This window comes from Lemur catta, chromosome 1 (genome assembly GCF_020740605.2).
Source record: "Lemur catta isolate mLemCat1 chromosome 1, mLemCat1.pri, whole genome shotgun sequence".
Taxonomy (NCBI): Eukaryota; Metazoa; Chordata; class Mammalia; order Primates; family Lemuridae; genus Lemur; species Lemur catta.
The window spans coordinates 107458113-107475059 of NC_059128.1; the positions used below are offsets into that span (position 1 = coordinate 107458113).

Sequence of the window (16947 nt, forward strand, 5' to 3'; positions counted from 1 at the left end):
CCCCAGAGCATTAGAGTGATTGAAAAAGTATTGAAATATTGAAAAGTAGTTGTATGAAAACTCACAATATTTGAGTACACTACTTCTATCCCAACCTGGATGTATTAGAATTGTACTTTTCTGGCTTCCAAGGAAGCAAAAACTCAGCTGTATTTGCGTTAAGACCACTAACCATTACAAAAACACGTAAAAATGTGCCTGTTTTCCTTTTGCTCTGGGGGCAGTAGGCCTGGGCTCAGTACAGGACCTGGAGGATGGGTGGTGATGCCACCATGTGGGTTAGCCATGTGTGATAAGAAATGATAAGAGTAAGGCCAGGTGCAGTGGCTCACTCTGGGAGGCCAAGGCTGATGGATCCTTTGAGCTCAGGAGTTTGAGACCAGCCTGAGCAAGAGCGAGACCCTGTCTCTACTAAAAATAGAAAGAAATTAGCTGGACAACTAAAAATATATAGAAAACATCAGCCAGACATGGTAGCACATTCCTGTAGTCCCAGCTACTCGGGAGGCTAAGGCAGTAGGGTTCCTTGAGCCCAGGAGTTTGAGGTTGCTGTGAGCTAGGCTGACGCCACGGCACTCTAGCCAGGGCAACAAAGTGAGACTCTGTTTCAAAAAAAAAAAAAAAAAGAAATGATAAGAGTAATTAATTTGCCTCACAATTGATAACTTACAGGTAGGTACTCATCTGACAGATACATTCACATAGGTCTGAAATTGCATTACTACAATGGCATTATTTTAATAGCAAATAACAGGAAATGAGCATCCCTTGGTAACAGAGTGGCTGATAAATGTTGGTGCGGCCCCACTTTGGAATACTAGGCAGCTGCCTAAAAACTGGATAAGCTCTGTGTTTACTGAAGTGGAAGGACTCCTCCGGGAAACAAGCCTTAAGTGAAAAAAGCAGGCATACAATGTTGTGTAGCAAATACCACTATTTCTATTTAAAAAAATATATATGGCCATGGCTGGGCTCCGTGGCTCACACCTGTAATCCCTGCACTTAGGGAGGCCAAGGCAGGAGGATCGCTTGAGCCCAGGAGTTTCAGTCTAGCCTGAGCAAGAGCGAGACCCTGTCTCTACAAAAAACAGAAAAATTAGGTGGGCGTGGTGGTGCGTGTCTGTAGTCCCAGGTACTTGGGAGGCTGAGGCAGGAGGATCGCTTGAGCCTAGGAGTTGGAGGCTGCAGTGAGCTGTGATGCCACCACTGCACTCCAGCCTGGGCCACAGAGCAAGACCCTGTCTCAAGGGGGAAAAAAAAGGCCACTGTGGATTAAATGTCTGCGTCCCCCACAAATTCGTATGTTGAAGTTCTAAACTCCAATGTGACTGTATTTGGAGATGGAGTCCCTGAGGAAGTATTTAATATTAATAATTAAAGTTAAATGAGGGCTGGGCGCGGTAGCTGTGATCCTAGCACTCTGGGAGGCCAAAGCAAGAGGATCGTTTGAGCTCAGGAGTTCAAGACCAGCTTGAGCAAGAGCGAGATCCCCTTCTCTACTAAAAAAATAGAAAGAAATTAGCTAGACAACTAAAAATATATAGAAAAAATTAGCCGGGCATGGTGGCACATGCCTGTAGTCCCAGCTACTCGGGAGGCTGAGGCAGGAGGATCGCTTAAGCCCAGGAGTTTGAGGTTGCTGTGAGCTAGGCTGACGCCACGGCACTCACTCTAGCCCAGGCAACAGAGTGAGACTCTGTCTCAAAAAAAAAAAAAAAAAAGGTTAAATGAGGTCACAAGAGTGGGACCCTGATCAGATAGGATTAGTGTTCTTATCCCAAGAGGCACCACAGGGCCCACTCCTGTCCACAATGTTCGCACACAGTTGTAAGCCAGGGGAGCCTCACTGGGAGTCCACCCTGCCCAACTTCAGCCTCCAGAATTGTGAAAAAGTAAAGTTCCTTTGTTTAAGCCTCGAAAAATCTGTGGTATTCTGTCATGGCAGCCCTCGCAGACTAATACCATAGTTGTTTCCACAATATGCTTATATATGCCTAGAACGTTTCTAGAAGAATTTTCAAGAAATTGGCAAGAGTCAGGGAGAATGGCAGGTGCACTGGGGAGGGGGACTGACTTGGTCCCATAGACTTTTCTGTGCCCCTCGTGATGGTGTTGAAGGCGGGAAGCAGGTGCCATCCCAAAAGATGCCTAGTTGACATATTATTTTTGACACAGTCTCGATCTGTTCCCTGGGCTGGAGTGCAGTGACATCATCATAGCTCACTGCAGGCTCCAACTCCTGGGCTCAAGCGATCCTCCTGCCTCAGCCTCCCAAGTAGCTGGGACTACAGGCATGTGCCACCATACCTGGCTAATTTTCTATTTTTAGTAGAGACAGGGTCTTGTTCTTGTCCAGGCTGGTCTTGAACTCCTGAGCTCAAGTGATCCTCCCACCTCAGCCTATATTGATTATTTCAAGTTGAAAACATTGGAGACATTTTAGTTTCAGAAAGGGTGAGATGACCTGTCTCTTCTTTTTTTTTTTTTGAGACAGAGTCTGACTTTGTTGCCCAGGCTAGAGTGAGTGCCGTGGCGTCAGCCTAACTCACAGCAACCTCAAACTCCTGGGCTTAAGCGATCCTACTGCCTCAGCCTCCCGAGTGGCTGGGATTATAAGCATGTGCCACCATGCCCGGCTAATTTTTTCTATATATATTTTTAGTTGTCCAGATAATTTATTTCTATTTTTAGTAGAGACGGGGTCTCGCTCAGGCTGGTCTCGAACTCCTGACCTCGAGCCATCCACCCACCTCAGCCTTCCAGAGGGCTAGGATTATAGGCGTGAGCCACCGTGCCCGGCCAACCTGTCTCTTCTTGAAACCAGCAAGCCATAAAGATTCTGCTGGGAGGGGTACCCTGTCCGTACCAGGGTGAGAAAACAGCCCTTGTCACCAGAGACATGGAGGTGATTGGACCTGAATTAACCAAAACCACATCTCCCACTGGTTTTACACCTCCTCATGTAGCTCCTAAGGACGCCCCTAGAAAACTTTCTGCCTCCAGCCAGATTTTCTTTGTCCTGTCATTTCTTCTCCACTTTTTCATTCTTTGTTTAAAAAGTACAAAAACATCTTGCTTTGGCCACTTCTTCGGGAATCACTCTCCTGTGAAATCCCCATGTACATGTAAAAGTACTGAAATTTGTATGTTTTCTTCATTAATCTGTTTGGTGTCAATTTGGTTTGTAGATCTAGCTGAAAAGCCCATTCATTAAGAGATACAAGGTGGGTTACAGGTGATCTCTGGCTCCCTTACAGTTTAAAATGTCAGCCGGGTGTGGTGGCTCACGCCTGTAATCCTAGCACTCTGGGAGGCCAAGGCAGGCAGATCGTTTGAGCTCAGGAGTTCGAGGCCAGCCTGAGCAAGAGCGAGACCCCGTCTCCACTAAAAATAGAAAGAAATTATACGGACACCTAAAAATATATATAGGAAAATTAGCTGGGCATGGTGGCACATGCCTGTAGTCCCAGCTACTAGGGAGGCTGAGGCAGGAGGATTGCTCGAGCCCAGGAGTTTGAGGTTGCTGTGAGCTAGGCTGACGCCACGGCACTCTAGCCTGAGCAACAGAGTGAGACTCTGTCTCAAAAAAAAAAAAAAAATTAAAAAAAAAAAATTAAAATGTCTACATACTCTGGGAGGCCAAAGTGGAAGGACCGCTTAAGGTGAGGAGTTCAAGACCAGCCTGATCAAGAGCAAGACCTCATCTCTGCAAAAAATAGGAAAAAAATGAGCCAGGCGTGGTGGCGCCTGTAGTCTCAGCTACTTGGGAGGCTGAGGCAGGAGAATCACTTGAGCCCAGGAGATGGAGGTTGCTGTGAGCTAAGCTGACACCACGGCACTGTAGCCTGGGCAACAGAGTGAGACTGTGTCTCAAAAAAAAAAAAAAAAGGAAAAAAAAGAAGAAAAAAAAAGGGTCAGGCCTGGTTAGTACTTGGATGGGAAATAAAATGTCTACAAATTCTGATAGCCAGTGTTCCTTTCAAAACTCAGAGCCAAATTCTCCCTTTGAGTATGGGCTGGGTGTAGGGCTTATTTCTAACAAGCTAGACGTGGAGGAAGTGACAGCATGAGAGTTCTGAGGTTAGCTCATAAAAGCACATGGCCTTCTCCTTGCTCTCCCTTGGATCAATTGCTCTGGGGAAGCCTGCGGCCATGTTGTGAGGATGCTCAAGAGGCTCTGTGTCAGGCTTCTGATGGGGAGGAACTGAGGCTTTCACCCATGAGCCATGAGAGGGTGCCAGCTTGAGGGAGGCTCAAACCCCCAGCTGAAGTTTCAACTGCAACCTCACAGGATCCTGAGCCAGAACCACCCAGATAAACCACTCTCAAACCCTGAGCCACAGAAACTGTGAGATAATGAATGTTTGTTGCTTTAAGCCACTAAGTTGTGGGGTAACTTGTTCAGGCAGCAACAAACACGCTGAGCAGCAGTTATCCATGAAACTTTTTAAATAGTCAAACAATTTCTGCCAGCCACTGGACAACTTGCCCAGATTTGCAACATTTTGGAGCTGAAGGGACCCCTGGGTCACCTGAGCCACTGGGGCTGCAGCCAAAGTAACGGTGTCACCAGCATGATCAGCACCCAGGTGGGGGGCAGGTTTCACAGTGAAGTTTAATGCTACACGCATTAAAACATCCAAGCTGTTTTCGAAACATGAGACGTCTTAAGTAATGCTGTGGATTTCCTCGGGGTCCATCCGGAGGGCGTGGGCTGTTCCTGATGCAGCAGGTGCTACCATGGCAGAAGCTGGCACCACCAGACCACTGGATGCCTGGAGGGGGAGGGGACAAGGCAGGGTAAGCAGAGATGTCCCTTCCACCAGAAGCTGGCTGTGCCAGTGTCCTGGGGACACCAGTTCACCAGACACTGAAATGGCACAGGCTCCGGGCTACAAGTGTTGATGAGGAGAGACCCCGTAGCCAGACTCTGTGACCCATGTCCACACTGAGCTGTGTAGCCTTGGGCCTCAGGTTCCCATCTGCAAAGTGGGGGTGTGAGAGTCGTGCCCACCTGGGACTGTCAGGTGGGCAACAAGCTCTGACACAGGCCAAGTGGCCAGCATGGCACCCGCACCATGTAGAAACATACGGGTGAGCCTAAGGCCTTGAGTGATGCCCAAGGCAGCTCCTCGGGACAACAGTGGCCGTGGAACAGCCTTAACCTTCCCCATCTGCAGAACGGGCACCCATCCTGCCAGGGCTGGGGTACAGACTGAGGTGGCCATCACTGCTGAGGCTCCAAGACTGCCAGGAGCCGTCCAACAGGAAGGGGCCAGGCCCACTCCCTAGTCACACAGACCAAGGCTGCTGGGCTGGCAGCTCTGTGCCGATGGGCGTAAGGTGCCAGAAGGTGCCTCATCCGGAGGCCTGCCCTCATGTAGTACTCTCCAGGTGAATGATCCAGGGGAGTCCCTGAAACCTGCCAGCCCTAGCTCTGGAAGCTCAGGGAACTGCCCCGTGCATCATCCGGCAGCCACGACTTTAACATGCTTGCTGGGACTTACCAGAGGAGTCCACAGACGGTCATTTTGATTAATCGTCCTTCTTAAACTTGCCATTGATGTAAGGCACCCAGTCCAGAATCAGCCGCCAGTCGGTCATCCATACCAGCCCCACAGCACCCACGGTGCCCCATGTGCCCGCCGTGGGCATCCTGCCAGAGGGAATGGGCAGTCAGGCCCCGCTTGGGGCTCACCCTCTGGGGGGCCTCTCCTGCCCCCACAGCTGGTGCCCCATGGCCCGGAGCTACTCTGACTAGTGCTGTGGGCTCTGCAGGACTCAGGGAGGCGCCATGATCAAAGTACCTGTTTTAAACAATAGAGGGGGCGAGTCACCCCCTGAAGACAAACAGCCATGGTGGCAGAGAGTGGCGATGGGAACCAAGGCATCGGGGTCCGAGGCCACACCCTTGCCCACCACAGCACACACTGGGAAAGTCCAGGATGGCCCAGCAATCCCACCCCCTGGCATTCACACCCCCGTCGAGTGTGAAGCAAGGCACTCGATTCTAGTGTACAGAACACAGCAGAAGCGATGGGGTGTCACTTCTGAGATTAGGTTATAAGAAGACTGTACTCCCAACCTGGGTGCCCCATTGTGTTCTCTCATTTGCTTTGGGGGAAGCCAGCTGCCACTGCCACACTGTGACCTGTGCTATAGAGGAGCCCATGTGGCAGAGAACGGAGAGCAGCCTCCAGCCAACAGCCACAGGGAACCAAATCCCACCGACAAACACGTGAATGAGCTTGGAAACTGACCTGCCCCAGCCAAACCTGACCTCCACTAGGCACTGAGGAAGGACTTACGATGACCGCACTGATAGCCTCACAACCACATTGTTTCCCCTTTCTCAGCCTGAGACACCAGGGCCCAGAGAAGGTGTGACCTGTGGGGTACCCAGTTAGTGAGGAGGGACCCTCCGAGCCCTGAGTCTGAGACACAACCCCACAGTGCCCCCGGGGAAGGGGACTGAAACCTGTTTTCTAGTCTACCAAAGCCATGGTCTGGTGGGACAGGGCTGCACCGCAGTCCCCTACTTTATTAATTCAGGCCAGCCACACCCCACAGGTCTCACTGGTCTACTTTTTCTTGCAACTACAGTGTCAGCCCACAGGGCTCTGTTTATTACTGCGTGTCAAGCACACAGTGGGTGCTGAATAAATGCTTGTTGACTGAACGAAAACACGGATGGGGGCGGGTCACTGCACTTACCAGGCACAGATGGGAGTGGACCCACCACACCTGGGAGAGGCAGCACTGACTGCCCCGGGCCGCTGTGTTCTCCTCCCAGGCCGGAGAGTCACCCAAACTGTAAAATGCCACCATCGCGGTCCACCTGAAGGTCTCCGCCAGCTCCAGACCCCCCACCCCCAACCCCCACTTCTGCCTCCCTGTCCGGGGTGGAGAAGCATGTTCCAGCGCGGGGACACGCCGCCAGGCACAACCCCTTGTTTCTTAGTGCGCCACGTGGGGATACCGGACAGCGCCTGCCCGCTAAGTCCACCCCCACCCCGTCCCGCCGCCCGCGAGCAGGTGCGGCTGCAGGTTTTACGCTCCTTGGCAAAAATCACTAAAAAATAATGACAAAAGCAAAGCCAGAGGCTAAGAGGTTTAGTTTCAGACCCAAACACCTGAGCCGAGCGCGCCGGGCGCAGGTGGGCGTCCGCGGGCGGCAAAGCTGCGCACCTTCCGGGCGACTCCGTCCAGGTGGGCACCAGTGGGATCCCCAGGTAGAGACGGGGAAACTGAGGCTCTGGGCGACTCAACCACGGAGCCGGGGATGCTAGGCTTTGCCCTCGGACCCGCCGCGTCCCGCGCGCCCCGGGACACACCGCCAACCACTCTGGGACTGTTTCCTCCTCTGTAACCGGGCGCAACAGGGGACCCCGACCCGGCCCGAGGCGGGAGCCAGGGGGAACAGCGGGGGAGACGTCCTCACCAGTTCCTCGCCAGCTCACGGTAGCGCGGGCCCAGGAACCTGGTTAGCATCGCGGCGCCGTCCACACCGTCAGGGTGACCCGTTCGGGTCTGTCCAGCCGCACTGCGCAGGCGCGGGCGCATTGCGCACGCGCACAGGCGGACCCCGCCCCGGCATGCCTGGCGCGGGCCGCCGCTGCGCGCGCAGACTCGGAAACTCATTACGGTCACTTCCGGGGAGGGCCTCAATGGGGTGGGCGTGGCTTCTTGACCTCGTGATCTGGCAGCTGCTGCTTGTCGTCTCTCCGTCCGGCGGTCAGAGTGGCCCACGGCTGCACGGCCATCTGTAACTCAGTCCAGCCCGGAATACTCGGCTGGTGACTTTGTGCCCCTAGTATGTGCCAGGACAGTATTTACAAGGAAGGAAGCTGCGACCCGACGGGGAAGGTACCTGCCCAGATGCTCACAGAAGGGAAGGGCTAGGACTTAAACCCTGTGGGAGGCGTCCCGGGTTCTCACCGCCACGCTGCTGGAATATTATTACAAATCTCTCGCCATTTCTGCTGTGTCTGGCGTCTCGCTGAACACGATGTCCTCAAGGTCCAGCCACACTGCAGCCTGTGTCACAGCCTCGTCCCTTTTCATGGCTGAATGATACTCCACTATGTGGATGTACCACATGGTGTTTATCCATCCATCTCTTGATGGACACTTGGGTTGTTTCCAAAATACATTTATTTTCACCGTAGAAACAAAACAGAATGGGGTGACAAAGGCAGCCTCCTCGACCCTTCGTGCAGAGCTGGGCTTCTTTCCCCGTCCTCACCATGCTACTTCCTGATTACTGCAGAGCAAACCCCAACATGAGCTTCATTGCTAAGTAGCCACTGCACCCGGCCAAAGGAATCTTTTTTATAAAAGGAAAACAGCTACGATTCCATTACCAAACCAAAGCAGTTCTAAAAATAATTGTTTGAAATCACCAAGTACCCAATGCTTGTATTTCCCATTGTGTCCAAAGTCATAATTTGTCTTTACGCTTTGACATGGAACCCAGGGAAAGCCCAGAATCCGAGATCGATCGCTACATCTCTTGAATCTCTTTCCACTGACTTTCTCTCTTTAATTTTCCTTGCAATTTATTCACAGAAGAAACGGGATGGAGTTTCCTCGGCTGGGTCTTGCTGGTAACCTTGTGGCCTTCTGTCCCCCCCCGGGGAGACTTGGTGATGTTGGGGGACATCTATGTTGTCACGACTGGGTTGGGGGTGCTCCTGGCATGGAGTGGGTGGAGGCCAGGGGTGCTACAGTCCCTTCTCCCCTGGGAGCTGTGCCCATGATTTGCAGGGGACTGGTTGTGGGGGTACATCGCAAACGCCCCACTCAGGAGCCTGGAGTTTCCCCCACAGGAACATGGAGCCATGGATGGTTTCAGAGGGGAAGTGACATGAGCAGACTTGGGCAGCAAGGCTGGAGGCAGGGAGGCCAGTGAGAAGCCAGTTCCACTGGCCCAGGACACGAGGAGTTCTGGAGCCCTGGGGGTGGGAGGACGGAAGGTCCAGGTTGTCCCCATGCTCAGGGCTGCCCTACAAAGTGCAGCACCCCAGGAAGGGGCTTTTCCCTGGGAGTCAATCCTGCTTCCAGATCCGCTGGAGCCCTTGTTCCAAATGCAGGTTCCTGGCCTCCCCCGCGGAGCTGTGGACCCCAAAGTTCCCGAGTGGGAAATTGCTGCAAACAGCACAGGTGCATGCACCTCCTACCCGCCCCCCACCCCCCCCGCAGGCTGCACTCCATGACGCCTGTGTCGAACCTCAGACTCCTTCCCCTATTCACACATAAGCACCCAACACCTGAAGGACTCCGGGGACAGCCCAGTATGGTTATAAAATGTCACATTTATTGCTACACTGCTGTTATATACAGGTCTCCAAATCGACTTCAGAAAGGATCGTTTAAAAATCCCAAATAATCCAGCCAGCTGTGTTGACACGTACAAAATTATTTTTCTTAAAAAAAAAACAAAAACAAAAAAACACAAAACTTTGTTTTGAAAACCAGTTATCTTGAGGCACTCAGAGCACAATTTCCCCCAGCAACTGCAGTTCTTCCCCCTGCTCACCTGCTACGCATTCTCTTCCTTCTCATGCTAGGTTAATCTTATTACATATATATAACTTAAATTATGTATATAATACACAGTTCCAGAGTCTATGGGGCCTTGGGGGTTCATGGCAGCTTCTCGGCTGCTGCCTGTCTGGATGTATGGACAGGACCAGAGCAAAGAGGGAAACAAAGGCAGGTTCCCTAAGAGACAAAACCCACACGGACCAGGGGGAAGTGTCCACAGAAGGCGAATTGGCCCCCAGACCAGACAGCTCTGTCCTGTGCCCACTGTCCTTGGCAGACCCCACGGGACACCGGAGGTCAGGGGGCAGCCCCTAGGCTGTGGATTGCCCCACCTCAAGCTGGCCTTGGGGCTCGCCTTGAACCTCCTGTTGGGCCTCAGGTGGGGAGGGGAAGTCAGACAGCCCTGGCTCTCCTGGGGGCAGATGTCTGAGGTGCTGTTGGGTGAACACAGCCAGCCTGGGGTCCCTAAGGCCTCTATGTGGGGGGAAGGAAAATGAAGGCACCCGGCAGACCTGACCCCACACCTGGGTGACACAGTGACCAACCACCCTGGTGGCCCTGGGACAAGTCTGCTCTCCTCACAACATGAGACCACAAAAGGGGGTTTGGAGAGAGATCTGGGTGCTGGGAACACAGCACAGATGGCCCCAGGGGTGGCTGAGCTCTTGGTTTTGCAGTTAGGACAAATGGGAGGCCTGGGGGCCTTTATGGGGTCCACCCTGGCCCTCCTTGCTGTTCCAGCGATTCCCGGCCCCAGGCCCTGCATGGAAGGGCAGCAGGTGTGGCCCCGGGGCCCAGGAGTGCTCCCTGGGGTGGGGTGTGTTCTGTGCTGGCCCTCGAGCCACAACCCCCCTGCCAGAGCCCAGAAAATGGGCTTGGGTCCCTGGGCGGAAGGAATGAAGGGTGGGGTGTCTGGGGAGGCCCCTAGCATGCATCAGGGATCGTTGGTCCCAATAAAATGCCCCCTTTTGAAGAGGTGTGCAGCGTCCCAGGGAAGGCAGCTGGTGAGGAGGGGGGCAGGTGCCTTGGGGAGCAGCTTCACCTGGGAGGAACGTCCCCTTCCCTGCAGAAGTCCCTTCCCCACAAGGCCAGGAACGGCGGGGGCCTGTCCCCTCCCTGAGTGGGGCAGAGGACGGCCGGGACAGCCCCAGGAGGCCCCCCACCAGGGCCAGGCCCATCCGCTTCACTCTCCGCAACACCAAGAAACCCCAACACCCAAGGAACACAACAGGTGACTACACGCCTGCCCGTCCCTGTGCCGTCTGTGTGCAGTGGCTTCGGGAGTGGAGGGGGTACGGGCACCTCAGGTTTACATTGGGTCTTTTTAATGCAACTTTTAATAATCTGATTGATCATGAAATGCAAAACTCAGTTCTAGAAACAGCAGCAGAAATAGCAAGAGACACGAGACTTTTATACAAAAAAATTTGTTGCTTACAAAACATATGCCAAAAAAGCTTTAAAAAAAAACAAAAAAGATAGACCAAGACCATCCTTACTAGTTTTCTTCTACATTAAGGAAAAAAAAAAATCTCATAACTAATGTTCTTTTTATTTTCCTTAAAAAAAAATAGGCTTAGGCACGATTTGCTGGCGGCTTCTGAACAAGCCGCGTTTGCACAGCATCTCCCTCAAGTGATATGTTTCGGTTCTCGTTTTAGAGTTAAGGCATTTTCTTTCCTTTTTGACAAAGTGTATATTTTGTTGCTCGCTTTCGGTTTTGTTCCCCCCCACCCCAAAATGCTCCTTTCGACCCAGGCAATGGGGCCCAGACACAGCTCGGGGTCCAGGGGGCATGTCACAGGTGCCACAGCGGTTGACACTTGGGGCAGGGGGTCGAGGCCAGTGGGGGGTGGGCCAGGGAGCCGGGCAGATCCCCCACATGGTATCGCCTGCCCAGCTCCGTCATTTGGAACCTCGGTGGATCAGGTGTTGGCTCAATGCTGGCGATGGTGTGAGGCGCCACCCATCCAGCCCACCGAGCGGCTGAACACCCAACGCCTGGCATTGACTGTTCTGGGTCAGACCTCAGCCTAGGACGCAGGGCCAGGCCGGGTCACTTGTCCCACGACGGCGTACCTTTCACATGTGCCCGGAGGGATTGTGGGCCTCGCTCAGGCCAGGGTGAGCAGCAGAAAGCACCATCTGGGGGTCTCCAACCACACCGGACACCTTCTCCTCTTCTCGCCGCTTCAGACAGGCAGCTTTCGGGTTCAGGTTACGCTCTGGGGGGGAGGGGAGAGCACCGTGGAGGAGGGTCCCCGGAGAAGAATGGGAGGTGGCAGCATGGGGGGAGGTGGGGACAAGGGCCCTGCACAGATGGCCCCTCCGTTTCTCATGTCATCTCCTTCCCAGAGAAGGCTGTGGAAGGTTTGGGGTGTTGCAAAGAGACTTAGGTGCCCAGGGGTGTCTGGGGGACATCATGGGGTCTGAATCCAGCCACTGGGAGATGCGGACAAAGACCAGGAGCCCATGTGCACAGGTGTCCCAGCAGAGCACGCTGCAGGGTGGGGGACGGCCACCTGGGGACCTGGCCCGGGAGCCTACCTCGCACCTGCTGCTCCAGGCCCAGGATGACCTGCACGGCCTGCTGCAGGATGAGCAGTTTGGTCTGCGCTTTGTCCGACTTGAGGTGCAGCTGGCACATGCGCCCCAGCTCCCGGAAGGCCTCGTTAATATCGCGCACGCGCACCCGCTCCCGTGCGTTATTGGCCATGCGCCTCTCCCGGTCCCTCAGGTCTTTCTCCTCCAGGGACAGCACCTCCTCTGTACTGCTGGGTCACAGCACGGGGCCTCAGTTAGTGATGGGCCAGGGGCGGGCGTGAGGGCGGGGACGGGCTGTAAGGAGGCAATCCAGCAGGCTGTGTTTGTGCTGGTGTGGGTGGCAGTACAGGCACACTGCTGGTGTCAGTGTGGGCACACAGCTGGGGTGGGTGGCAGTACATGTACACAGTTGGTGCCAGTGTGGGTGGCAGTGCGTATACACAGCTGGTGGCAGTGTGGGTGGCAGTGTCGGTGCATGTGCTTTTTGTGTGCTCAAATCCATAAAAATGTGCTCATCCGAGCGCACAGGGAACGTGTCCCACGCTGTGTGGAGACTGCAGCTGCACTCCCCCGTGTGTCCGCATGGCTACCCACTTGCACATGTGCTTGCACCCAGCTCTAGGGGAGGCCGCGTACATGGTCGTACCCAAGACGGACCAATGCCTGACTGCTCCCAGACGTTTATGTGGAGGGAGGTAGGGCCTCGGTTTCCCCATTTGGAAATCTGTGGGGGGGCTGGTCCCCTTGCCCCAAGCTTGCGACACATGCCCGGGGTGGGCTGGGGAGCAAGGGACGCCCAGCGCCCTACCCCAGTTCCTCCTTCCCAAGGAGACGACCTTCCCCACTCAGAGCAGTGCCTACTGGGTGATGGAGAGCTAGGCCTGGCCAGAGCACCGTGGGGGGTGGCAAGAAGGGCTGGCTCCCTAAGCCCAGGACTGGGGAGTCAGGGACTCTGGGTCGGCACCCATAGGAGCAAACCTGTCACACCCTGTGAGACCCCCACGCTCCAAGCGGCCTCAGGAAAGCGTCTGTTCCTCACAGTGACCTCTGGCTGACCAGGCGGGCCCCTGGCCTCCACGTGCCACCCACCACCCCAGGACCTGCCTGGCTAGAAGCGGCTCTAAGGCCTCCAGGAAAGCAGCCGTCATTGCCACGACAAACAGTCCCTGGGGCAGCTGCAGTGCACCGGGCACACAGCCCGTGCCATGCGCAATGCTGAGACCCTTTTCCATGCTCTGCAAATCCCAGCTCCGGCCCTTCTAGCTGTGGGCTCTGGACAAGCGACTCCAGCCGTGGACAAGTTTCCTCCTCAGCATAAATGCTAATCGCCATCGTCACCCTCCACTCTGGGTGGTGCCAAGATAAGACACAGGTAAGGCCTTGGCCAATGGCCTGTCCTGCTCCTCCGGGTGGATGGAGTTGCCCTCACCTCACCTGCCTGCCTGCCTGCCTGCCCTGACCCTCGGGTGGCGGTGGTGGCAGCCTCTGGAGCCCAGGACAAGCGCGCAGACCAAACTAACAGTGGGGACTGGGGGCTGGCGTGTTCCCTGGGTCTCTTTTCTTCCCTCAAGTCCCACTGGGGGATTTGGGGGAGGAAGGTCCCCCGAGGGCGCAGCCCTGGCCATTCCAGGCGTCGGGCAGCAAGTGCGAGGTGAGGGAGGGCCGCCGGGGAAGCAGCGGGGACAGACGCAGACGGGGTGGGGGACAGCGCAAGAGGCAGAGAGGAGAGAGGCGGGGACACAGGCAGGACACACACACCACTGTGCAGATGCAGAAACCTCAGAGCTGAAGGACAGTGGACGGGACAGGGCGGGCCGGGGCTTGGCTCCGGTCCAAGCGACAGAGCTGCAGGAGAGAAAGGGTTAACGGCGCAGGAGGGGGAGGAGTTAAGGAAGCAGTTGCCAGCGGGAGGGGAGGGAGCAAAGTCACATTTGGGGGCTGGTGGGGACGTCTGTCTGCATATCTGCATCCTTCATCCTCACCTAGCCCTGGGAAATGGGTGTGGTTAACACCCACCTGCAGACGGGGAAACTGAGTCAGACAGTGAGATGGGCTCATGCAGCCCCATGTGGCACCTGCTCAAGGTGAACAGTCGGTGCCAGCTCCTGCCTCTGGGCTCCAGGAGCACCGGCTCCCCACCCCAGGCTCTGGGCTTCCTGGGAAGGAAGTGCCTGGGTGCATGGGGGCCGCTGGGGGCTGGGGACACAGTTCTGAGCCAAAGGGCCCAGGTCTGCAGGGCTGGGGCACAGAGAGAGGCTGGTCCTCTGCCCCAGAGGGGGACGAGGAGGTGGCCAGACAAGGGGACATCACTGCAGGGTGAGGGCGGGCAGGGGGGCGGACAGCAGGGCAGGAGCGGCAGGAGGGTGGCACACTGCGGGGACGGCTGGTGGCCCGCGCCCCCACTGACCTCGCACTTGCTGCTCCAAGTTCAGGATGACCGACACGGCCTGGTGCAGGATGAGCAGTTTGGTCTGGGGCTTCTCACTGTTGAGGTGCAGCTGGCACATGCGCCCCAGCTCCTTAAACGCCTCATTGATGTCGCGCACCCGCAGCCGCTCCCGGGCATTATTGGCCACCCGGCGCTCCTTCTCCCGCTCGGCCTTCTGCTCTGGGGGGAGAAGGTCGTCCTCGTCCTCGTCTGGGCTATGGGGGAGGGGCCAGGAGGGGCCAAAGGGAGACAGTGAGGTGGGGGACGGTTGCGGGGCCCGCCACTGCCTCCCGGTGCGGGCATGGGTGTGGGCATGTGTGCGTGTGCGAGTGTGCGTCCTGCCGGGGTGGGGGGCGGGCGGGGCCAAGGAAGAGCTGGCACCTGGTCCTCGTCCGGGGGGCCTTCAGCTCCTTCTTGTCCTCCTCCGAGTTGTCAGCCACCGACGTGTTCTCCTCATCCTCCTTCTCCTCCCGCTTGATCTCGCCGGCACTAGCTGCTGCGCCTGCACGCCCGAGCCCTGCAATGGGCCTGGGTCAGAGGCTGTGGCTGGCATCCAAGGCCACCTGACAAATCCTTCCTTGACCTTCTGATGAGGGGCAAGAGCTCTCCTGGGGGAATCAGGTCTTCATTTGCCAAAAACAAAACCAAACCAAAAAAAACCCAAACACAGCCAGAACGCAACCCCTACCTCACACCATACATGTCATCAATTCAAGATAGATTAAGGACTGAAAGGTGAAAGGAAAAATGTTACAACCTTTAAAATAAAGATACAGAAATTCTGTCGCAATTCTGGGCAGGCAGCCTTTTCTTTTTCTATTTTTGTTTTTGTGAGACAGGGTCCCACTGTCACGCAGGCTAGAGTGCAGTGACGTCATCACAGCTCACTGCAGCCGTGAACTCCTGGCCTCAAGTGATCCTCCTGCCTCAGCCTCCCAAAGTGCTGGGATTACAGGTGTGAGCCACTGCACCCAGCCAAAACTTTTTCTTAAAGTATTAAATGAGCTGTTTCCTTTTGGGGGGCAGAAAATTAGTTAAGTCATTTATTTAAAAATATGGAAGGCTTCACAAATTTCCATGCCACCCTTGCCCAGGTGCTCTGCCAATCTCCATATCATTCTCATTTCAGTCTGCGTGCTTTCTAAAGAAGAAACACATCAATAAACTTGACCGTATAAAACTTGAGAATTTCTGATAACCAAAAGATAACACCAAGAAAGGCTGGGCGCAGTGGCTCATGACTGTAATCCCAGCACTTTGGGAGGCCGAGGTGGGAAGACTGAGCCCAGGTGTTCGAGACCAGCCTGGGCAACGTAGTGAGACCCGTCTCTAGCAAAAACACAACAAAATGCTAATGTCAGGGTCTCTCCCCCAGCACTGTGGACACTGGGGCCGGATCATTCTCTGGGGTGGGGCATCCTGGGCACTGCAGGTGCTGAGCAGCATCCCTGCCTCCACCCACCCCATGCCAGGAACACCCCCAGTGTGACAACCATGGATGTCCCCAGACATGATCAATGTCCTTGGGACAGAACTGCCCAGGATGAGACACTGCCCTGCAGCTAATAAAATCTAGAAAGTTAGAGCTGTGGCTTTGGGAAACACACACACACACACACACACACATACGAACGAACGAAACCTCAGGGAAGGGTTGATTTGAAAAATCAGGCTGGGTTTTGGGGATGAAGGGGTATGGGGCAAGGATGGGGCCTGTGATGACCCAACTTTCTCTTCGACTTGTCATGGGGTGTGCCGGGTGATTAGCAAGCCCCAGGACTACCCCACCCATCCCCTTCCTTACTGCACATCCCAGCACCATCCTCACCTCCTCTCCCTGCCCACGTCCTGTCCACATGCAGACCCTGTGGGCTCCACCTTCACAATACCCAGAACCTACCTACTTCTCACCCCATCATGGCCCCCGCGGGGCAGGGCCTTATCTGTCCTGGGCCAGCCAGTCCCCCTCCACCCTGGACCCAAGATCCCACCCTCATCCCACATAGCCCATCCTCCCCACAGCAGCCACCAGAGGGTGCCTGTGAGCACCCGAGTCAGGGTCCATCCTTCCTCTGCCCACAGCCCTCCATGGCTCCCAACTCCCCCAGAGACAAAGCCCAGGTCCTCTCCACAGCCCACCAGGCCCTGCATGAGTTGCCCTGTCCCCCCTCCTCACCCTCTTCTCCTGTCTCCCCCTCCTTACTCTGCTCCGGCCACACGTGCCTCTTCGCTATTCTTCCAACACACCAGGCACATCCTGCCCCAGGGCCTTTACACAGGCTGTGCCCCTGCCTGGATGCCCTTCCCTCAAGTTCCTGCCTCTTCCCGCCTCCTCCCAGGCTCTGCTCACAGGCCACCTTCTTGCCTTTGGACCAGCTTTAAACTGAGCAAAATCTCCTGACGCCCCCGCCCGGCATCCTATTCTTCTG

At 55.3% G+C, this 16947-nt stretch overlaps 2 protein-coding genes across 13 annotated transcripts in view; both read right to left on the minus strand.

Annotated features, from left to right (window-relative positions):
- Window positions 1–4596: 4596 nt before the first annotated feature.
- On the minus strand, window positions 4597–7558 carry LOC123632873 (cytochrome b-c1 complex subunit 10). Its single transcript, XM_045543606.1, has 3 exons — window positions 7442–7558; window positions 5508–5656; window positions 4597–4775 (listed from the first exon to the last, which is right to left on the minus strand). The coding sequence occupies exons 1-2, from the start codon at window positions 7489–7491 to the stop codon at window positions 5536–5538; spliced, it is 171 nt and encodes a 56-aa protein (XP_045399562.1). The 5' UTR covers window positions 7492–7558; the 3' UTR covers window positions 4597–4775; window positions 5508–5535.
- A 1736-nt stretch (window positions 7559–9294) lies between these two features.
- TCF3 (transcription factor 3) overlaps window positions 9295–16947 on the minus strand; it is a 32025-nt gene continuing 24372 nt past the window's right edge. For 4 of the 12 annotated variants that reach the window (XM_045542987.1, XM_045542967.1, XM_045542977.1 and 1 more), the window contains exons 17-19: window positions 14900–15035; window positions 14498–14733; window positions 9295–11771 (exon numbers count right to left, since the gene is read on the minus strand). In XM_045542987.1, the coding sequence (XP_045398943.1) occupies window positions 11629–11771; window positions 14498–14733; window positions 14900–15035 (515 nt within the window). In that variant the 3' untranslated portion in view covers window positions 9295–11628. Of the gene's footprint in view, window positions 11772–12093; window positions 12321–14497; window positions 14734–14899; window positions 15036–16947 lie in introns of those variants that run through there. The other 8 variants (XM_045543048.1, XM_045543006.1, XM_045542997.1 and 5 more) reach the window with 5 other exon arrangements.